Raw genomic sequence first — 23,915 nt, 5'->3', positions numbered from 1 at the left:
ATCCTGCAAGGTGTGTGCCTCTCAGTGGGTTTCTCTCTGTGCATATGTATGTTTGCATGAATTTAAAAACAGGTTATCCGACATATAGTTCATCTAAAGCCACAGGTTTAAGTGTGGTGGCAGCTCCTGTTGAGTTGCTCAGATAATGCAGTAACTAACAGGGAAATGTGCTGTTTGTAAGGGAGGTCTATTTTAGCACACAGGCTTTGATTTCCCAGTCAGCCAGGTTCTGCCGACTGATCGTAGCTCTTACATCTTCTTTGATTTATCCCGGCGTGCACTTCCCTTTGGTTTTGGAAAGTGCCTGGGGTGTCCCATCATCATTAATAAATGTCCCCACTGAAACAGTTTTGGCACAGAAGAAAAAAGAAAAACAGCTGCTGCTGATTACTGTGTCACACAGTGTGCCACTAAAGTTACTGTCCTTGAAAGACAATTAAATAGGCTAGCTTCCATCTATAGCCGGGATTATGATATGCATTTATGTGCAGACACTGACTGATTTTGCACTAAATCATAAACACCCGCAGTTGCATGCTGGTTTGGGATAAAAAGTGGGGATGATCTCTTATTTGCATAACTTGTGTGTACTATGGAAGGAAAGACAAAAGCTGTACTCTCGCTGGTGTGCAGTATATTTGCTGAAATAGCTCTGAGAGACTGACATCAGACATGTGGACTCTTGTACTCTCACTGTACAGCAAATGGATGTTGAACTGTGGAGACATGTCCTCTCATTCTGCTCTGCTTTTTCAGTCAGTGTCCCTGGGGCATCTGATCTAAGAGGTCCTTCAGTTCACTGCATACTGGAGAAGCTAAATACACTCCAATCTAATGTTATTTTAATCATGACAAGTTCAATGTTCTATCTAATTTTTAAGATTAAATTTCTAATAAACTGCATATATTGACTCTTTATCAAACCCCCCAAATTAGCAAGAAATTAACAAAAGTTGCAGCAAAATTTCCAAAAAAAAAGGTAAAAAAAGAAGAAAATGACAATTTTAACAAAAATATATATATGCAGTTCTCTTGAAATTTTAACTTCTTTAAAAGCAATTTTATAAAATTTATCTCTATTCAGGACATTTTTCTTGTAACTTTTATTTATTTCTTGTAAACTTTTTGGGTCATTTCATGCTAAGATGCACATTGCCTTTTTTCCATGTTTTGGAGGGAATTTGCTCACATTTCAAGAGTTTATGTGCTTGTGAAAAGGATCTGAAAGCTGCACAAGAGATGTGATGTAGATCCAGGTTTTCAATTTGTTTTTATCAATTTTCCTTTGAATTAGAATAAGTAGAGGTGGCACAGCTTGTGTTATGCTGCAAGCAGGGCTAAAACATTCAAATTATTTCCATTTAGGCAAATACATTTACTTAAAGTAGAGAACACTGTCAAAACACTCTCACAGCTCTTAGCTTTGTCACATTAAGATTAAACTAAGTCTCCACAAGTGAGACATTGTATCTCAGTCCCTCATCTATCCTGTCTGGCTCTCAGGGACACTTGTCACCAAGGATGCCAAAAGAAATGGCTTCTCTCCTGGGCTGCATTGTCACTTAAAGCCAATCATCTGTGTGTGCAGGACTTTAGCTTGGCATGTTGTGTTCTCGATCATCATGGCAGGGGAGTTTTTAATGCCAGTCGGCCCCACAGTTTGTTCTGGACTGAATTTTCTCAACTAGAGGATGGATTACTATAAAATTTCATATAGACATTTATGGTTCCCAAAGAGAAAAGCCGTCTGACGCTGATGATCCCCTGACAGGCTGGTTCATATATGTTGTTTTGAGTAAAATATCTTGGCAGATATTGAATGGATTGCAATGAAATTAGGTACAAACATTCATGTCTCCCTCAGGATGATCTGTATAACTTGGACATATTTGCCCAACAACAGCTAACCGCAGCAAATACAATTTTGGTAAAAAATAGACTTCTAGAAAGAATCCATTAGGCGTATTTTCTATTCGCGATTTCAATTTCCACAATTTGAGGGTTAATGGAAACCCGCCTAGATTTACGGTAATGAGCATATGAACAACTTTCACTGCAACTTGGTGAACATGTAGCTGGTCATACTGTTGCTGTCACTCGTAGTGTGAACAAAGCATTAGTTTTCCCTGTGAGTAAAATAAATGTGTGACTTCGTTATGCATGTAAAAATGCTTTTTTTTGTCATTGCTCACTATTAAAACTATTGAAAGCTTTGGACTTTTGATATCTTAGTGGATGAAGCTGTTTATAAAAAAACACTGAAATAAAACAAGTCTGAATATCACATTTTAAGAAATAACACACTTCCTTCATAATGCATAACCCAACTGGGCTCTATAAATAGATTAAAAAAAAACACAAATCCTTGTTTTTCACAACAGATTTTACTGTGGTTGTTTTTGAATGTTTGTTCTTTAGTAGTGGTTCCTCTTACATGAGATTTGCCGTATGGGTCGAGGAAATATTGCACACATACATCAGAAAGCACTAAGGAATACTTTCACTTCAAACTAATTGCTATAAGTTACATATGAGTTCGGGAAGGGGCAGAGAAGATGCAAGTTCACAAGACAAATATACCACACAGCTGCAGACAAACATTATTAAAGTTCTCCCGAGAGAAAGATAAGGAGAAAAAGGCAGAGATAAATAGACAGAGAGAAAGAGAGGAGGTGCGGAGATAGAAGACAGAGAAAAGAGAAATGTCGGTTCAAGAGAAAAATGTCACTTCAGAGTTTGTAGGCTTGTTGTTGGTCACGGTGTTGGTCTGAGGTTCCCCTGCAGGAAACTGGTCTGTAGTGGTTTCATGAACACCTGATGTCATTTCAGAAATATCTGGTGAGATTGTTGAGTGGATTGAATAACCCAAAAAACCAAAGCCTGTTATTGTCAAGTTGTGATTTGTTGATGTCAGTGTTGATCTGTTGCCTATGTACCGTTTTCTTCGTTTGTGTCGTGTATGTGTTTAAAGTGTCCAGTTTTTCGTTTTACATACTTTCATCTAAAACACACAAATCACTCAATCTCACCTCTGTGCTAGCCCTCTCAAGACTACGCTTCTGCGGTTACCTTTTCATCCTGGCTTGTGTTGAAAAACTCTTTTTCAGTCTCTGAAAATGCTCACGAGCCTGAAAATCAACTTCAATATCAATACAGTGCCGTTGGCGATCGCTGAAGTTATTGTAGTATACTATGTCATGGCACGACTTGCAAAAATCATTTAAAATGCTCCTTACATTTATTTATCTAGCCTAGCCCTGTTGATGCAAATCTGAGCAAAATCCCCATAAAAAAAGCGAAAAAAAACCAAAGGTATCATGCATGTCGTTCAACCACTCCATTGGCCACAAAGCTATTTATAATTATAGTACAATGCTTTAGAAAAACAAGACATTTTAAGGTTTATGAAAATATCCTGCCTCACCAGCTTTACAGTGGGAAAAGGCTAGCTCCCCCATAGCTCCATGATTACATAAAAAACGGGTATTAGTTCAAGTTCAAGTTCAAGTAATAATAAATAATAAATAAGATTTTATTTTCTCTTTTTAAATACCTTAACTTATTAGTTAAATTTGTAAATAAAACAGACATTCTGAAATAAAATGGGATCCTCTAAAAAAAAAAGCGTGGAGACTGATCAGATTTCACACATGTGACAAAAGGCAATGCATTCTGAAGCAACTTCCTGTTGTGCATGTGTAAAAGGCTATCTGGACAATCAAGCACAATAAATTAACAAAATAAATTAATATTTATACATCAGCAGCAACATAAACCAGATTTAAAACTTCGATTTTAAACCAATAAAACCCAGCCGACTTAAAAACGCAAGGTATAAGTATGGTACGGGCACTTTGTCTTGCCCTTTATGAATATGAAGTCAGACATCATGCAAATCAGCGTTAAGTATCCTTTCGAGTTATTTCATATCTACCATTATTCAACTATGTAACCATTTAACAGTCCTTTATGGGTTTGACCTGTACCTGACCACTCTTCTGCTAGTTGAACCACTTCTTATACATTCATTCAGACTCCCTAAGGCATAAACAGAAACCATGTTGTTTTATCCTTTGGTGTGGATAACAGCCATTAATCAATGATATACCATATGCAAGGATGTTTTGTTCCATTACAGCAGTTAAACTGATTCAAATCTCTTGTGTATTTTGATCTGGGGATGCAGAAGAAACTCATACTTCAACATCATTATTTGATTTGAACAAGAGTTAGCTTAATTTGAAAATAATGACTTGGCTAGTTTTGGGTTCCCAATTTCCTCCCAACACAATCCTTTTCTAAAAGTCAGAGAACATCTTGACAATGTCGAGGATGTCTTACTTTATGCAGAAAATATTGACCTTTGCACGGAGCCCCTCAAAGCTAATTTGTATAAGTATTAGTCCTCATTATAGATATTTATTTTTTCAGGGTTTAGAACACAGGAAGTAGCTTCTTAGCATATAAGTGTTTAAGTGTCTGCTTGGGTTTTATGCTACGTGGATGTCTTCCACCAATAATGATCTCTCTCATTATCACTTACTAGGCCTCCTGATGTTTTGCCAAACAGACCTACATCTCTATCTTACATGCCGGGAAGGACTCATCCTGCATGACGACAGTGCTGCTGCTGGCCAGGACCATGATGTTGAGCTCCTGCTGCTTGTCGTGGGTCTCCTGGTACCACTCCCTCATCACGTCAGTGTCATGGGTTGGAATCAGAGTGACCTGTTACCAGAGAGGAGGAGGTTTCTAAGCTCAAGCATTCAGATAATTTAAGATTCATCTTTACAACCAAAAAAGATCTTTGCCTTTCTGTCAGTTCTTCCCTCATGATGTTTGCACACAGAATTCAGCAGTACAAAGTAAAATATGTAAGGTTATTTATGTCAGTCCTTTGAATAAATCTATTCAATCTAATTGGCATATATTCCAAACATTCTGGCACCCTGAAGTAGGGGGCATCAATAAAATGGACCCTACAATATCTTCAATTCAAACTCAAAATTGTTACTTTTCTGTCTTCATGTCAAAAACACATTACGTATGGTCGAATCACATCCTAACATATCAATTTAATATTAATACTTAAAACTTACCTGCATATTGTTTCCCCACTGGGCTTTTCCTTCCAGCAGAGCGTCAAGGACAGCCCTACTGGGCTCCTGGGCTGTCTGATCATTGCCACTGACCACATAGTAAGAGGAGCGCACCCGCTTAAAGAACTCAGCATCGACATTCTTGGCATTGCAGTGATTAGGGATGTAAACCAAATCCATGTACATGGGGGGACAGTTGGGCAGAGATGCCCCACCTGATACCTTTCCACCACCAGTACCTGAAAGAGGCAAAAATGACCTTAGCCTTTGATAAGTTGTCAAAAAATTGTCAAAAATGTGCTAAAGTGATACAATAGTGACAATAAGTAGCCCACATAATAATCACCTGATGTGGCACTTTTTACACCTCGGGATGCAGAGGTATTGGTTGCATTTTTGGCATCTTTCCCTTCTCCGACACTCTTCTTTGGAGAGGAAGTCTTTGATTCCTTTACTTTCGATAGAGCACTCTTCCTGGCTGGTGAGGAGGACTTTTTCAAGAGCTTTTTCTTCTTAGCCTTTTCTCCTCCATCTGTGTTAGCATTGTTGAGGTTTTCTTCAGCCTTGAGGGCCTCTGGGTCGACCATGCAGACATCATGGTGGCCTGAAGATGGAGCAGCATCCCTGAGTGCCACCGGAGGAGGATCGGCATGCCTGTAGGTCAGCGTTCTGTCAGTAGGCAGAGTCTCAGAGTCATCCTCTGAGTCAATGTTGGCATCTGCTGTAATGGAGGGGCACTCCTCTGTCCCTGGTGGAACATCAGAATCTGTCTGGGAGGGGGCAGATTCACTGATGGATGTGGGTGGGGTCTCCTCACACTGCTTGGCAGAAAGCTTACCTCCTGGAGGTGGAGGCCCTCCTCCTGACTTGGTCAGAGGCTTCTCCTCATCCATTGCATTCTCTTCATTGATGAAGTACTCTAGAGGGTTAGGGTTAATGAAAGATGGGGACAGTTCTGTCTTGGGGTGACGATACTCACATGAAGTGACTAGGCAGAGATCGACATCTGTCTTAGATGGAGCAGAGGGGCTCTTCTTAGTGGAGTCTGGGTCCCTGGAGCCACAGGCAGAAATGTAATTAGATGGATCAGAGGAGAGAGGTAGATATGATGGAAGGGAAACTTTGGGGCTCACAGGAGATTTTGCCTCAGGTGTAGAATCCTCACATTTAAAGGGATTAGTTTCCTTTGCCGGGGAAATGGTCTCCTCTTTTGAAAAGGTGAAAGATGATGATGGTGAAGGAGCTTTCGGAGGTGAGGGTGACTTGTCGTATTTCTGCTGTGTGCCAGATTCAGTCGTAATGCTCTCCACAGAAGGTGAAATTGGGCTGATACTGTCTTTAGCTGGAGGATCTCCTAGAACTGGGGATGGCTCATTGGAATGAGGTGAGTGGGTGAGAGAAGATGCCTTTGGGGTGACTGGAGACTTATCTGTCGGCTCAGTCACGGCATTTAGTATCTCTGTCATCTGGCATGGGGTTGTGACAGAGGGAGTGGATTGTGATGCATCCGATGGGGTTGCGGAAGTGGCAAGGACTGAATCGCTCTCTTCACAAAGAAAAGGCTTCTCAACTGTTAAACTATGGTCTTCAAGTTGTCCACCATTCTTTCCATCTGAGGGGCTGTAGTCAACCTCAGTTGGGCCATTCTCCGTAGCACGTGAGCTGCCTCCCAAAGATGGGTGCTCTGGAGATTGCTTACTAAAGTCCAGGGCTAAGGAGTGGTCAGGGGACTCCTGGCCAAACTCAATTGACATGGTGGACTGCTCTGGGGACTTTGTGTCCTGTGTTCTGCTTTTTGTCTTTGGTGAGATGTCTGGAGAGATAGACATGGGCCTCGGGCTATCTTCCTTGGATGGAGATCCCTCAGCCTCATGGAAAGTGGTTGGGGTCTGAACCACGGAAACAGACAAAGAGTCATCTACTTCTGTTGAGTGAGGAGACCCGACCTCAGCATGAAGGGAAGGAGAGTCAGTGGTGGGTTCTGGCAAGGAGCTGGTGGCCAGTGAGGCAGTGGATGCTGAAGCTAAATGCGAAAATGTGTCCTCTGCTACCACCTCCTCCAGAGGGGTTCCTGATTTGTCTGATGTGGTACCCTCTGAAATGGACATTTTACTCTCCTCTTTGAAAGCTGTGAAAGGATTAGTGTCTGATTCAAGTTTGGTCACTGGTGCTGAGGACAAGACTGAATCTCCAGTTTTCTTATGATCTATATCAAAGAGTGACTCTTCCTTCTTTGTTGGAGAATCAGGTTCAGTTGGAGGTGGGCTTTTCGGAGAGGACATAACCCTCTCAACAGGGGAGGGACTCTCTGGTTCTTGCTCATTAGGTTCTGGAGTAACTCTATTGGAGGATTCCTCTTTATCACTTGTAATCTCCACAATCACTGGACCCTGTGCTTCGTCTTCTGACACAGGTGGTAGAACTCCTGCTCTTTCATCCACTGGTGACTGATAGTAAGGTGTGTGACCAGAGGACTGAGGTGAATTAGCTCCTTCCAATGTCTTGTCATCTGGGCTGATGGAGGAATCAGCTGTTGCTTTGGTGCACCCTGCCAGTGTGGTGGACAGTTCTATTGGAGCAGGGAACAATGATGTAGAATCAAACTTGTCCTTGCGGTCCACTGAAGGAGAACGCACAAGGGGTGGTGTGGTGGATGCTGCACTGAGTCTAGCTGAGTCATATGGGTCACCTAACTCTTTTGCTGCTGCAAACCCTTCAGCATTCCCTGCAGAGGGGAACCCCTTACCAAATTTATCCTCTTCTAGTGATGAAGGCGGAGATATTGTAGAGGCGGAGTGGTTGTAGTCCTGGCCTTCTGTTGCATCACTATGAGAGTGATCTAACCCTGGCATATCCTGAAGTGGAGACAGCTTCTTTCTATCAAACTCTCCAGATCCTGATGTCCCAAACTTGCCAACATCCGGTGAAGGAGATTCATCATTGGTGGTTTCGTCACTCATAATGTCCCTAGGAGTCAACATCTCATCCATGGGAGTAGGGACACTGGAGATCTCCATGGTGGACTGAGTGTGACCAGAGGTGACCGTGTAATCCTCAGGGGGTTCATCTCTGTTCTCGTCATCTGAAGCTGTTGAGCTCTCAAATCCAACTGGAACCATTTCGTCATGGATAGAGGCTGCCGGGGAAACAGGTGAGGACACTTTGGGTGATGCTGACACAAACAAAATACGTTTCTCTGTTTCTCCCTCACTTAAATGTGGACTTCCTACATTTCTATTAGTTATATCATCATTGTCTTGAACTCTGTCTCCTGGCTTGACTTCATCATGTCTCTCCTGGTGATCATCCTCAGTTGGTGTAAGCTTATCTTTATCTGGTTCCACTGTCTGTGCTTCATAAACTTCTTCTGTCTCTCCCTTCTCTTCATAATCACCTCCCTCTGAAGTCTCCTCCATGACTGTGCCCTCATCCTCAAACTTCTCACTTACACTGCCATTGAGTTTTCCTTTAAGGACTTGCTCTTCTGGAGTCTCCCCATTGTCACCTTCAGCCTCCGTTGTTGTTATGCCTTCATCCACAGACTCTAATGTCTCAGGTGACTCTTTGGTTTGTAATATTTCTTCATGATGGATCATGACAGCCTCTTCCTCCTTAATTTGTTGAACAGTTGCATCATCCTCCACCAACTCTTCAGCTCTAAGCTCCTCAAAGTCCTTTGTGAGGTCCTCTGGTGTGGACATCAGTGATCTTACTGCTTCTGCATCCTCTGCAACAGCTAATGCACTAGCTGCAGGTTCAGCACTCTCCACCTTTGTCTCTTTCTTTGTCACTTTTGGCTTTCCTTTCTCTTTTAACTTTGACGGGACTCCTGCTTCTTTCTTTGAAGCACTGTCTTTTTTCAGGGGCTTTGGTTTTGGTGCTAGACTCTTTTCTTCACTGGCAGATGTCTTTTTTATGTCTTTAGGAGGCCTTTTGACATCTTTCTTTTCTTCCTTCTTCTCCTTCATAGGCGAATCTCTTCTGATATCCTTTTTTACAACTTTCTTTGCCTCCTCTTTCTTTACTTTTTCATCCTTTTTAATGTCATGTTTTGGTGTATCATCTTTTTTTGTTACTTCTTTCTTAGCCTCTTTTTTCTTATCAGCAGACACTCTGGTCTCCTTTTTAACAATCTTTTCAACTTTGGGCTTTATTTCAGACTTCTTTTTTTCTGGAGTCTCATTTTGAGCCGTTGCTTTTGATTCTTTCTCAGCTGCTTTTGCCTTGTCTTTTTTCAGTGGGGCCTTTTCCTTTTTCTCAGTCTTTTGTGTTTTTTCATGAGATACTTCTACATCAGCCTTTGCCTTTTCTGGTGCGTCTTCCTTTGAATCCTTTCTGATGCTTTTGCTAGGTGATGGCTTTGGGGTAGACTTCAGGCTCTCTTTGCTGTCTGTTCTGTGTTTCATCTTAGCTTGCTTTAGGGTTGGTGTTGACGGCATATTAGAAGACATTGTTTTCTGAGTGACAACTGGCTGCTTCAGGAAGTCCAAGTGCTTTAGCTTTTCTAAACCTTCAAAGACATGATGCTGGGTGGCATTTCCAGGAAAGAGAACACGCACAACCTTATCTGAAGGATTTGCAGGGTGCCACACAATGAGTGAAGAGATAGATGTCAAGTAAGAGATGGGGAACTCAGATTCCTTTCCATTTGGCAGCAAAATTGAGGTGGTGTCCTTTTCACTGCCAGTCCACTGCTTCATAAAGTGCTGCATTTCCTTGCTGTTCTTTGATGGATTAAGCACATACATCTCAAGCTTTCCAACGCCCATTTTCTGAAAAAGTATGAGTGGTTCGATAGCGTTTCCAACAGGCCTCTGCAAAGGCTCTAACCTCAAATTTAGCTTGGTGAGAAACTGCTTAGTGAACGCCGCCTCCTCAACATTCCTCCGCACCCTGTAGTTTGGTTCTGGGCTTTCCAGGTTTTCAGGAAAATTCACAAATACAACACCAATATCTGGAGAAATCATGTTCTTCACCCAGTCGCTGTTGGCTGTTGAACCCTGTGACTGTTCCTCCTCAAGTTCTGCCACCTTCCTCTGCAGCATGCTATTTATGCCTGGCAGGTTGTCGTCACCAATATGGGTCATGAGGATGGAATCCACCCGGTCCAGATGTCTTACCAGCTTCCAGAAGCACGACTTCCTGTCCGAGCCACCATTGATGAGCATGTTGAAGCCATTGACCGCAAACAAAGCAGAGTCACCGCAACCAGCAGGGAAAATGTAACAGCATGGTTTGGAGAGTTTAAGGAATCCGCCAGAGGTTGGTGGTTCTAACATGTCGAAAGGAGATGGGATCTCTACTGATTCGGATAAGTACTCTGTGAACTCTGAGAGGCCCTCCATTTCAGGGAGTATAAGAGTGGAGTTTAGTTTCATGTTAATGAAGTCCTGCAGGTTGTGTTTGTCCAAGTTGGAGTTCTTCCATTCGCCTTGTTCAGGGCAGGAGAGAGTGAGGTTGGCTTTGTTTGCTGGATGAATAGTACTCAGCAATTCACCAATCTGTGCACAAGAAAAGACGTGATTTTAATATATCCGAGACAGAATTAAATGAATTGTGCTTTAAAGAAAATCACAGTTTCAGTACGTGTATGCACATACCTGTACTATATGAATGTTTAGTTCAGTTTAGTTTAGTTTAGTTGATATAAGGGGTGGAGGAAAAATGAGATACAGCACGGTATTATGATATTTTGCCTGCCAATAATGCTTTGATACACCACGAGGTATCAATACTTTTATCAAGTACAAATTTACATCACAAATAAAACCTACAGTTATAGAATCACATCCTTTTTAAGTCCACTAGATACAATGTGTTGCAGTAAAAATGACTGTAGTAACATTGAGCAGACTGAAAACTTTTTCTTATTAGAAAAAAACATTTTGACAAAGTTTGCTTTGGGGACATCATTTGCAGTTAAGAAAAGGCAATAAATCACAATATATTGCAACACCCAGTATATTGCAAAACGTTTGAAATCACAATATTATATTGATAATGAAGTATCATTAAAATAATATCATATAATGAGGCCTCTGGTGATTCTAACCACCAGTTAAAAAGGGCATCACAGTAGCATTAGAACTGTACAATCATGCACAAGAACCAGAAGCACTGTTTGTATCAAAACGCCAATTTGCAACGCCTATGCACTGGGGACTTTTTTATTTATTTTTTTTATTTTCTGTTAACTATTGAAGCCTATCCACTAATATAAAATGTTAAAATGAACAGAAACAGCTTTTTCACAGCAACAAGATGTGTGTGGGAATATGTAGGAAACTATTATATTATAATGTCATAGATCAAATTTGGGTGCTGAAAATAGAATTATCATGTTGGCTCACCTCTTGGTCGGTGAATATGTCTATGAAGTTGAAGAATGAGAAAGATCCAGTCTGAAGAATCAGCTCTCCGCTGTTTTCAGAGCATTGCCCCGAGAGAACCAGGAGCTTGTGTCTGGCAGTGTCTGAGATCATCAAACGAACCTGGAGAATCAACGGACAAGAAACACTGAGGAAATTGTATGTATGACACTTGAAAAAAATAATTTATTTATGGAAACTGTTTAAGAAAACATTACAATAATAATATAACTGGCTACTGCTGCAGCAATTACCTTAATGATTTAGTGCATTTGAAATATCACCAGTTACACGTCACTCAAATCCATTAGCTAATTAGCTGACTGTTCACTCTGCTAAGTTTCTTTCATCCCTCTGTCTCTTGCCTCTCCCATTCTTTTTCGTTGTTCCTTTTTTTTCTACTTCAGCAACATCAGCTGTTCTGGGCAGCTGGCCAGGTCAATCCTGCTGTGTTGTGAGATATTATTAATGCACAGTTGACTGCAGACATAGCTGGGGGGTGGAGGCAATGCTGAAAAGGAGCAGTGACAAGAGAAAATCTCATGTCATCTGTTCTACTGACCCTCCTACGTCTTTCTTCCCATCAAAATGAAGCAAAAGCCGTACTGCAGTTACAAAAGGTAAAAGGCTGCACTTGTTATCCTCACAGTTTTGTCCCTGGAGCTCCTAATTGCTCCTTTTTTTCCAACCAGCAGTAACGTCAGCAGTTTATATTTGGAAGGTGGATAATTGGCCAAAATTGGTGGACACACAAAGCTGAATAATAATCCTTTTCTAGCTGTAATTGCTTTGTAAATGTGTATTTATTTAATATACTTTGGAATCATCTCTTCTTGATATGAGGAAGTAAAATACAATACTTACAAAATCGGTTATAATAATCTACAGGCTGTTCTCATGCACTGTTTTTAAGTTTTTCAGACGTTGTTTAAATTTTATGAGCCAGTATTTGTTGGGGTGGTGGTTGTTTTTCAGAACCATGAGAATTTTAACTTATTTTAAGATATGTCGTCACCATGTTTCTTTTCCTTAATAACCACAATTACTTAACTTGCCTTAACCTAATCTATGTAACTTTATGTTAAGTACATAACATTACTTGTGGGGTTGAATATTTGTAATTTGTAGCATATCATACGAACTGTTGTATGAGGAAACATTCTTGTATTATAATTGAGTATTTTCAATTTTTTTCCTCTACTAAACATGGTACTCTTGACTACACTACATTGTGTTGACAGCTGATGATACTCATTACTTTGCATATTTTGTAGATTATTTTTCATATCACACAAATTTAGCTTTTAAAATTATACTCATTGTTTGGTGAAAAAAAAATCTTTATCTTACAAAATTCTTTTTATTTTGGAATTTCAGTTTTGTTATCTGGTGAAAAGGGCAAAATTGTGGGAATATTTCATCCAAATTCAGCTTCATTTGTGGGATGCTAATTCAAAGATTATCATACTAACCGTTGTTTGTACATTTTTGTAGAACATCATACCAACCGTTGTATGAGGATATGCTGCAATATAATAGATTGTCAACAACGAATATAGTTCATATCACCTCTGTACTGACTGCATCATCTGAAGGGTTGATGAGCACCACTGTCTCCAGGACATTACTTTTGTGGTGAAGAATTCTCTGTCCTGCAAAACAAAGAAGAAAATAGTAAGAAATGAAAAACTGTCCAGAACCTATTCCATTTAGTGCCGCACAAGTGGAAGAAAACCAGCATATATTTACATTTTTCAAGCTGGAGGGAGGGAGTTTCTAGCAGTTTTGTTTCAAAAAAATGTACTCATTTTTCATCAATTCATTTTCTGATGATCAGCTAACTAATTGTTTCAGCTCTACTTGACTTCAGATCATAGGTATAGATTTCAGGAGGAAGCAATATTTAGAACATGTCCTTTTGTAGCCCCTAACAAAAACATAAAGTAGCAGTGGTCATTAATTTTGATAAAACTTGACATTTACACCAAACTGGAGTAGAAAATGCACAAACTGGTGCCTAAAAGTACAGCTGGAGGACCCCAAAACCTCTGTTTCATGTCGGTAGCCCCCAACGCTGAAACCACCCATGCTTCTGACAAACAATACTGACAAGACACAATTATTATTTGTTTTCTCTGGTAACATTATCTCCTCAGAAGACAGAGCTTTAACATAGAAAATGAACAGTGGGGTGTGACAGGCTCATAATCAATCATCCGAGCTTTCGGATGATTGATTATGATAATGACTTTGATCCTGCTGTGTGTGTGTGTGTGTGTGTGTGTGTGTGTGTGTGTGTGTGTGTGTGTATTGGGGGGGTTATCCTCCGGTCCAGCTGACGAGACTGGGTATCTCTACCATCATTATTCATCCCAACACATCAGTCTACACTAACTCAATCTGTCTTTGTTTCTCCTCTTTATTTCTTCTTTAATATTTAAATTAATGAATTCCCCGTGAGCCAACTGACAAACACTGTGTCTTTATTTTGTTAATTTAAAATAATTTCTTCTGGTAAAACCAAAGGAAATGCCAACATCCTGAGAATAAGACAAACATGAATATGTTCCCTGTTAGGTCCAGAGGGCAGTGAGGTGTTGCTTGAAGCTTCAAATTCAGAGGACAGAGTGTGCCTCGTCCCCTGAGACATGATACTGCAGCAGCTATCAGGCTGCTGGGCCGATTCCTCCATATATATATATTTCATACAGCAGATTCTCATTATGGAGCACAGGCCATTAACCCTGCCGCCTCGTCCCAGAGGGCTGTCACTCCACATGGAGGAGCTCTTTCATTCACTGCTGTTAATAGTGAACTGGCTCCAGTACTGTAGATCACTATTAGCTTCTAATATTCTGGGATGTTAGAAATAATGAGTCTTTCTGCTGGTCAACCCTTAAGCAGTTCCAATACTGCACTCCATTTGTTTTATGGAGTCAGTTGTCTGGAGGGAATAATATTAATAATATATATAATATCACAGTATGACTTTGATTTTGAGCTTTAATACAAATTCAGTATCATGACAGATGTGCAATGCACAAAAACATCCTCTTTTTGTTTTCAATTTTGGATTGGAGGAGTGATTTCTGTAAATTTTACATTGAAATTTCTTGATGATGCTTCCTTTCAAATCAATTACAGTGTTATTGATTATTCCAGGGATGGCTGGTGTTTTGCTAGTGTAATGAAAAGCCAAATATATGGTTCAAGAATTTTATAGAATGAGATAGAAAATATCTATGTTTAATTTAGCCTGTGAGTTTACATATTTTTCCATCAAAAAACACAGTCAGGGGAAATGACTGTATGGTATACCCTACTTTCTTTGTTTTCAAATTAAACTGTAGGTCTGTTGAATGGATTACGAAATCTGGTATAAACATTCATGGTTCCCAGAGGATAAAGTTCAATTACTTTAGTGATCCCCAGACTTCTCCACTAGCACCATTGGCAGGTCAAAATCAGTCTGAAACCGTTTTTTTAACCAAATACTTTTAAAACCTTCCCATTAGCATTCAGCTGTATTTTGTGTTTAGTGCTAATTAGTTAATGCTGGCATGCTAACATGCAAAACCAAGACTATGAAGATATTTAACAAAACACCTGCAAAGCATCAGAATGATAGCATTGTCATTGTCAGCAAATTGCATTCTAGCATTAACACTTAGCTCGAAATGTTGCAGTGCCAAAAGGGACTGCCTAAAAACTTGAAATTTCACCCGGACAGGTGAGGTTTTGTAAAATGCAGCAGTGCATGCTTTGGCATGACTGCCTCTTACATGGAAACACCTTAGATATGAATATGGACAGAGCCTTCTCTCTCTCTACCTGCGTTCATTTTATATGTATTTGTGCACATTTTACCACAGGAGGTCGTTGGGGCAGTGTAGCGTAGTGCAAGCCAGACGCGACAGCATGACATGCATAAGATAGGTTAAAAAAGATGCAATGAATCGGTAATATAGTGAAAAGATTTCTCCATCCACATACCAATTTACAACAATGCCTGAGTTAAAAGGTATATCATAATAAACTCCTCAACCATTGCCATGTTTGTAGTCGTCAGAAACTTTTGACGCTGCCCTCTCATACCAACATGGAAGGTGCATGGAAGTGTGTGCGTTATGATTGTCATAGCTTATGACCTGAGCATATATTCTCGAATTTACAGGGAGTATAAATGAGCCTCAAGATGTAAGATATGTTCTTGAAATGTAAATATACTGCTTGTGATTTAACAAGGGATTGTACAATCAGTCCTCCACCTGATGAACGTCCTAAGACCAAGATGTCACGTCTTTGATTTCTGATCCTTTGATCCTGAGATTTGCGTCAGTCTAATAACCACGATCATCAAAATCCCAGTTTGCTGTGGGGGAAACCAGCTTCACTCAGCTTTGTGCTGTAGAGGCAGCAGTCTTAAACTGATGACCGAAGCGCCTCCCTAAGAACAAGTGACTGAGGAAACAGTTTTCAGTGGTGTGTGAAATGAGAGAACAATCAATCACGGAAGTCTATCGTTCATCCTGTCATGCTACTGTACACAAGCCGTCGCTAACGTAACAAAAGCGCATTTTTCTTTGTTTGTCTCTCAGTGGGTCACGCCCAGCTTACCAGCATTTTATGTGATGAAACAGAAAATACAATACATGTTAAGAACCAGTGAAGCACAATGCCACCACCATCACCACCACCATTACCATTACGATGCCAAATTGCAGTGTGTCTAGGCCAGCTCGTCAAAAAATGACAGATTGTGCACTGGGGCTTGTTTGACCCTGACAATTACCTTGATCGATATAAAAATCCTCGATGCCCAGTGTGTCTCTGTCTCAGCGGGAGGCGAGGTAATGTGACATGCATCACTGAGCATTTGCCTTCTGGCTGAATAGAAAGTGCAAGACTGGTATAGCCTGTGTGCCACAGACTGAACCAGACAGGGATACATCAATGTGGATGGCACCGCACCAAAAATAGATCAGTGGAACAACTAAATTCAGTGCCTCCTTCCCTTTACATAAAAAGAAAAAGACCTCCAACGTACGAATTATAAATGTATCTCCTCTAGTGCATGCCCTGTATGTGTCAGGGCCTTTCCCCTTCCTGTCATTTCCTTTTTTCATCGCAACGGAATAATTGACCACGGTGACTTTCGGCTGCAAAGATGGGGGGCCCCCTGAGCAAGGTTTTCAATGTCACTTGTTCCCGTGTCCCCACACAACAGGATTAAAAAGGGAACTGGTACACGTAATATGTCTGGGCATGGACCTAATGACACTGCTACTAAGCCGGTTGAATCACAGAACAGTCAATCACCTGTATCGTAGTGTTGACACCTCGAAATAACACTCAGTTTTAAGCTCCTTTACAACCCTAATCTTTAAACTCGTCAAAATAAACCTGGTAGGAGAAAGACAATAATTATTACGCTATTTTGTCTTCCCACCAGCTGTGTTTCTCCCAATTCCTCCAGCTATGAATATAAAGGGTAATGCTGCCTGATAAATGCATGACTGATCAATCAGCCTGTTGATTTACCGATACAGAATCGACCGGCCCGGATCAACGGTTTAAGTAGACGTTGAGAGAACACAGGATCGTATTGCGGAAAAACGCCAGGAGGATCTTTATCTCAGACAAATTCATTCGTGAAAGTCAACACAATTCTTAATTACTATTGATCTCAAGCTGCAATGTTGTCTTCAACAATCTCACAAGGAGGGTTTTGAGTGGATTTGTGGTTTAGAGAGAGCCTTTTTAGACTTGCCGTGAAGGCAGAGTGCTGGGAAATCTATATGTAACCAGAGGTATCACATATCCATCAGGGACACTCTCTGGTCTCCTGTCTCATCCCTGTTTTCTTCTCTTTTCCTCTTCCTCATTGTTGGGTCCAGCCTTCCTGTGCACTAACGTAGTGTGATGGATGACATATCATCCGTCAAGCAGACAGATAATCGCATTCGTCTTCCTCCGCACGATACCATCTGCTAGTTTGTGTTTTCCCATAAGCAGAGAGCCCTAAACAATGAATGCACTACAAGCTAGAGGTTAAACATTAAAATATATATTTATTACTTTTATACAACTAATATAAATTATACCTGAATTTATATTAAATCAGCGGCCTGATTAAGCACCTTTATCCTGAAAAATGCACTTATTGTTTAATTGGGGTAGGCAGGTTTATTATGGCTTCATTGAGCAAAAAATCCATAATAACTTTAGAGAACATTGTAATTCAAGTGGTCTAAGAGAAAATCTAATTCCTGTACCCCCTCTCAGCTCTGTTTCTAGGCTTTAGTCAATCTAGCCATTGACAGGAGACTTTGGCCAATCACAGGTCATTTAAGCAAGAGGGCATTCCTACTGGGTGTTCGACAAATGCAAATGCACGTCCCTTCGGATGGTTAAAACCTGACTCAATGGCAGAAAATCCAGCAGATAGTTGCTCCTCTAACGTGTGCAACAACTGCCCTCACTGCAAACCAAAAAAGGATTGACCTATCAAAAAAGAAGTCTAACAAAGAGTCTGACAATAAATGGAAAAAAACACGTGTCAAATTGGCGAGACAATTTAGAGATGGAGAGAATATGCTGCTAATAGTTTATCCTTGTTGTAACGTCGAAAGCTAATTCAAGTTCTTGTTTATGTAGCTAGCCAGAGCCTCGAATCGCAGTGTGTCCTCCGCCCCAGTCAGCTGCTGCAGTAACTCAAACTCAGAAGTGAGGTGGAGGGACTGTCAGGTGTGGTAGGTGGCTAATTCTTGTGTCATTTTTGGAGTAAGAAACAGAGAGAGAGCTCTACAATGAAATAGGATTAAACACATCAATGTATGGGTAAAATGCATGTGTCCATGTTTGCCTGGTGGAATGGGCTGAGGACAGAGAGGGGAGATGTTTTTTCCAGATTCTGCAATTTTATGCCTTTTCAAGACAATTGCATGTCCCAGCTTCAAAGGAATAGCTTGACATTTTGAGAAAACCACTTATTCAGTTTCTTGGTGAGAGGATAGAAACCAAACTCATATCTTTCCAGTAAACACAAAGCTACGGCCAGCAGCCTTTTAGCTTACCAACTAGAGTTATAAAATTATTATAAGAGCTTTGGGATATTAATGCCTTTGGTCGAGAAATATGAATACCACAGCGTATAACCCTTCATAAAACCACAATATTGTTTTTAAACTTAACCTTTTTGTGGCAGTGTTTTTGCTTGGATTAATCAAATGAGACTTAATGTTTTGATAAGTGAGCTAAGATAAGATAAGAATATAAGTATATATATATTCAGTGTCCCAAATATCAAAGCATTGTGATTCAAGCGTAATTCACAAGTTTTGATATAAAGTACATTACTATTAATGAAAGAAATCACACTTTTATGCAGGGAAATTTCCCCTATTAATATAAAAGTGTTGTAAATGTTTCTAGGAAGTTCTTCATAAAACAGTTCATGTATTAAAAGTTCAAACGACGGAGAAAATTCTCCCCTTGAGAAATAAGACCAGAAAAGTAGCCTAAGGCACAGAATATACGAGAACAATATTATTCCAATTTTACTGCTTATGCAGCGTTACATCTCGTAGTCTTGGCTTCATTAATTCACTGATCAGAGCTGCATTTACGTCTCTGTGTTGCAGCCTACTCTTATGTTTTTGGCTTTGCTACATTGTGCCACTCCCTCCTTTACTCCCTTCTTTGCTTTTCTCTCATCCTCTTTCTCTTCAGTCGTTCCCCTCACCCTCTCTGTTCCCCTCCCTTCTTTATTTTTCGCGGACAGACACTTGCCACTGGGGATTCTATGCTGCTAATTACTCCCGAATCAACTGCGCATCTAGCACTGGGTTGCAAGGCAACAGCAGACATGGAGGAAGAAGGAGAGAAGACTGGAGGAGGGTAAAAACAAGGTTGGATGAAAGGGAGTGGGGGGTTTGGAGTCTCTTTGAATGCTATTGTAGATTCATCTCCATGTTTTATCTCCCTCTCAACCTATTGTATTTCACCTCTGTAAGTCTAATTTGGAGATTTGATATCACTGCATTAAAGTAAATCACCTGATTTAGACTGCAGCAGCAGCAGTTGTTGGCCCGATCAATCTATTGTGGAGTATAAAGCCCTGCTGGTCATATCCAATATGGAACAGTGCCAGGCAGAGGCTCGAACTGCTGCTGACTGTCAAGGCCATACTGCCCACTGACAGACCACATGTCCTGCCACACTGGAGCTCTTCTGTCTTTACAGCCCATCCCTCACCTTGCACATAATTTCGCTATAAAAGCACCATGCAAGAAAATGCTGAGAGGGTATATCCAGGGACGGGTAATAAAAGCCTGCTGCTTAGTGTACTGCATGAATGTTATAGCTGGCAGTGTACACTGCTAAAAGGTGCATTGTGGAATGTAACCACGTATATATTTACAATGTAGCTTTGAGGTGATACTACTCAGGTCATTCTCAGGCAATGTTCACTTTCTTATTAATGCACCAAAATGTTTACATATCCTACATTATCATGAACCAGTAATTTGTCCAGATAGATAGTAGCTGACTGACAAAAACAAAGAACAAGAAAGCACATCTGGTCCAAACTTATTGATATTGCGGAAAATGAGCATTGAAACCATTTCAAATATTCAGAATCAATATGGATTGATAAATCAATATTTTTGACAACACTACAGTATGCATAACATATTCTATATGAAGAGTACTTTTACTTTATAATATGTTTAAGTTTATTTAAGTCAATCATGTACTTTCACTTTTATAATTAAAAACTTACAGAGAGTATTTTTTACATGGTTGTACTATTACCTTTACTTTAGTAAATGATCCGCATGGATCTGGAAAATGTGTCTCAGATTTGTTTATAATGCAATGGAGGCTACTAGAAACATATTAAATTATCAGTTAAAAAAAAAAAAAGTCTTTTATTCCCAGTTTACCTCTGACATCTGCAGAGAAACGAGCCGAGTGTCTGGAGACAAACAGCTTCAGTTCCTGGTCCAGGTTGCAGTCGATAAGGTTGGTGTCCCATGAGCGGATACCTGCAAGATAGGCACACACATACAAATCACCAAGAAAATAGCAAAGCAGTGATGAGAGGAAAAGACGCTTGCGGGGAAAACCATATGTTAGCTCCACTGTCTGACAATGAATCAATGCACACTGCAGACAACACACAGAGATCTTGGCAACAGGTCTGTAACAAATGTGCAAAGTCTCACCCACACATCTATTTCACTCATCCTTTGCCTCCAGTTCATCGGAAAATCTTAGAGGGAACATGTATAGACTTGTTACTGATTTGGCATCGGAGAAGAAATCTATAATAGGAAATATCTATAGCCCTGTTGCTGTTTTGCCATGGGCCAGACGCTCTGGTAGCCGAGCTGAGTCATGGTGGTATCATCCTCTCTCTGTAATCACGCAGGATGAAGGCCTGATGAAGGCCTCATGACGACATGAGACAAAAGGACTTTAAAGTATTTTTCTAGCAAGTAAACACAAAATGTGGACATAAAAGTGTATTTCACTCACAATATTTACTTGTTTAACGGGTATAAGGCTTAATCTGAAAACAAAGGGCGTGGCAATATTAGGAGAGCATTAACCCTTTTACACCCATGTTGACATCGGTTTTCCTGCACTACATTCAGACACCTTTGATGAGCACTGAAACCTCTGAAACGTGAGAACATTTGTTTTATTTCTTTTGAAACATGGGCAAAAAGAAAATGAGCAATTTTGCAAGAAATGTCTCACAAATTGGAAAAAAATAAGTAAACGTGAAATGAACTTAATATTAACTGGGACTATTAGATAATATTAAAAAAAAATGTGGAAGAAAAGTCCAGAAAACTATGTCTATGATTGTTGTAATCCTATATTTAAAATTATGTTTAAGAATCTTTTCAAATTATTTTTGGTACTTACTTCTTTTATTGTTTGTTTGGTTTTTTTTTTTAACCCTTTTTTCTTATTTTCAGGTCATTTTCTTGTAACTTTTAACTAATTTCAGACTAATTTACAGGCTATTTCTTGTTAAGTTGCTCAGGTTGCAAAGGGTTAAACAGTTGACATGAGCAACAGGAATGCAAATGATAAAACGTAGTTTCTTACGAATAATGATAATACAAAATAGGCTTGAAGAATGTATAAATAAAAAGCACAAAAATGGGCAAACTCCATCTGCTTTGGAAGACCATGTTATTCAATCAAAAGCTCCAGAAGCCCTACTAAAGGATCTCATGTATTGATTCTTTCCAAGGTCAATGTTCAACTTTTGGTCTCAAGATAGGACATATAAGGCCAACATAAATACAAACTGTGACTCCCACAGGTTAGACTGTTATTGGGTGATCCTAAAAGTAAACACTAGATAATTTCCTTTTTTTTCTTCCTGCCTCACTTACAACCACACAGTAACTGCGCCATATTCTCCTCCTCTCACACAAACAGTGCACTCAGGCCAGACCACTACAGCAGCTGTGGCATTTCTAAAACGCCCAGCTCAGTTTGAAAAGCGTTCCTTGTGGCTTTCCGTAGGGACCGCAGTGCGGACCGAGACACGCCCACCAGCCGGTGAGAGATGAGAGAGCTGGATGCGGGAGGATGAGGATGGAGAAATGTTCCTACTGACTGAAAGGGCGAGTCATTACAGCTATCACTATTCGGTTTTTTCTAAACAAGCAGACTCTTCATTGTCAAATCACGCGGCGTATTTACTCAGCTTTGTCAGCTTTCTAACGTTTTAACACAAGCAGAGGGAAATCTGCTGCTGCTCCAACCCCCGTTGTCTCTTCCTGACTGTAAACTGATGCGTGGGACCCTACTGAAACAAAAGCCTGACGCACCTGAATAAAAAAGCCCTGGCAAGATGCTGCGGGGAGAGAAAAAAGCGCAGCTGCGCTGGTGCCAAAGAAATGCGATACGCTGCATTATTGACGCATAGTCCAGATTTAATGCTGAATCATTGTTGGCAGCTTTATTAGGGGACCCGGCCCACGTGTGTGGATGACAACAATTGGGCCTTCTGACATTAATATGATAATCACACTGAAGCAAAATGCGCCTAAACACAGACAGTGGGTGGTAAGGATGGCGGGTTATTAAAGGATGAGGAGATTTGGCTTCATGTTATGGGGATGTTACAGGGAGGGGCTGTTCACATACCCCAATTATAAACAGCTCTAGGTCAAAAAGTTACCCAATAAATAAGGTTTAAATATCGTTAATGAGCCATTATTGTGCGTAATTCGCTCACGCGTAATATCGTGCGTAAATGTCTCTTACAAACAGGCATATCTGCAGTCTCCATAAATTTTACAGCTATAACACGGAACTTCTAAGCTATGCATTATTGCTTTAAGTTTAAGTTAAGCTCCCGGTGGCCTACACCCACCTCATAAAGCTCCACCTTACCTTTCTCTATGTCCGCAATGGCACATTTCAGATGGTCCTCCGTTACAATCTCCCCGATAACCACCAGCAGGTAAAATTTACTGTCGTTGAAGTGCTGCGAGGGGCTGGAGGATGTCGGAGACGTCCCGGTGTTGCTTTGGCCGCCTAAAGTCTCCATTTCTGCAGATTGTACCAGGGTGGCCATCCTCTCTCCTCTGTCTCCCTCTCTCTAGCTATCTCCCGTACACGCGCGCAGGATCCCAGCAGCAGCCTCCTCCCTTTATTCGCTGCAGAGCACCGGAGTGGTCTCCAGACATACAAGTGCAGCCTTGATAGGAGTGGCCCTAGCTTTTTATACCAGCAGACACTGTGTCATATTCGGTAACCGGGGAGAGAAGAGGGCGCCGGTTGTTTTTTTTTTTTCGCACACTCACTCCACAGCTGATGTCATCCGCAACGAATCAAACGCCTCCGGAAGTCACTGAGATTTTACGGTTTTCTATTGTACACATTCATCGGTGCTGGACTTCTTAGTAGGACTTGTTACTCATTACACATACAAGTTTGATATGGTGTAATGTGCTTTAACTACTTTAACCCAGCTGTATTTAAAAAAGAGTTGATGAAAAGATTCATTTTGTGGTTTTAAGAGGAGCTGTAAAAAAACTGTAAGAGGGACAGAAGGGTTGTGAGACTGCTGACACCTGAAAACCACATTAAACAAGACTGTGACTCATTAATCCTAGATGCAAAAACTGTGAATGTTGACATGTTATTATTGTATGGATGACCTCAAAATAAAGCAATGAGTGATATGTAATCTATAATTTCTCCTACAGGCAGGGGTGCAGCACCAAATTCTGGGTCCTATGCATAAGCATTCTTTTTGGGCCCTTACTCTTTTGATTCACATCTCTTTCACTTACCTTCCAATTATTATGATTATAATTATTAGTATTTATAAAATCAGCCTGCAGCTGGGTTTTGAGATGAATCCTAGTCATTGACTTTAATAATACCTAGACAGCTGACCAGAGACTTA

The 23,915-nt window shown here is 40.5% G+C and overlaps 1 protein-coding gene across 1 annotated transcript; it reads right to left on the bottom strand.

Moving 5' to 3' along the window:
- Positions 1-2,365: 2,365 nt before the first annotated feature.
- Positions 2,366-23,289, bottom strand: map1b (microtubule-associated protein 1B). Its single transcript, XM_042509449.2, has 7 exons — positions 22,895-23,289; positions 20,416-20,517; positions 13,037-13,119; positions 11,450-11,590; positions 5,446-10,600; positions 5,100-5,338; positions 2,366-4,728 (listed from the first exon to the last, which is right to left on the bottom strand). The coding sequence occupies exons 1-7, from the start codon at positions 23,076-23,078 to the stop codon at positions 4,573-4,575; spliced, it is 6,060 nt and encodes a 2,019-aa protein (XP_042365383.2). The 5' UTR covers positions 23,079-23,289; the 3' UTR covers positions 2,366-4,572.
- Between the last annotated feature and the right edge of the window lie 626 nt (positions 23,290-23,915).

Source organism: Plectropomus leopardus, chromosome 20, assembly GCF_026936395.1.
Source record: "Plectropomus leopardus strain MGB_pleo_1.0 chromosome 20, ASM2693639v1, whole genome shotgun sequence".
Taxonomy (NCBI): domain Eukaryota; kingdom Metazoa; phylum Chordata; class Actinopteri; order Perciformes; family Serranidae; genus Plectropomus; species Plectropomus leopardus.
This window is presented reverse-complemented; position numbering and strand designations above follow the sequence as displayed.

Coding starts and splice junctions, on each gene's coding strand:
- map1b (XM_042509449.2), bottom strand. CDS start 23,078: ATGGCCACCCTGGTACAATCTGCAGAAATGGAGACTTTAGGCGGCCAA. Junction 13,120..20,415: donor TTTCTCTGCAGATGTCAGAG/GTAAACTGGGAA, acceptor TTTGTTTTGCAG/GACAGAGAATTCTTCACCAC. Junction 11,591..13,036: donor ATGATGCAGTCAGTACAGAG/GTGATATGAACT, acceptor TTGATTCTCCAG/GTTCGTTTGATGATCTCAGA.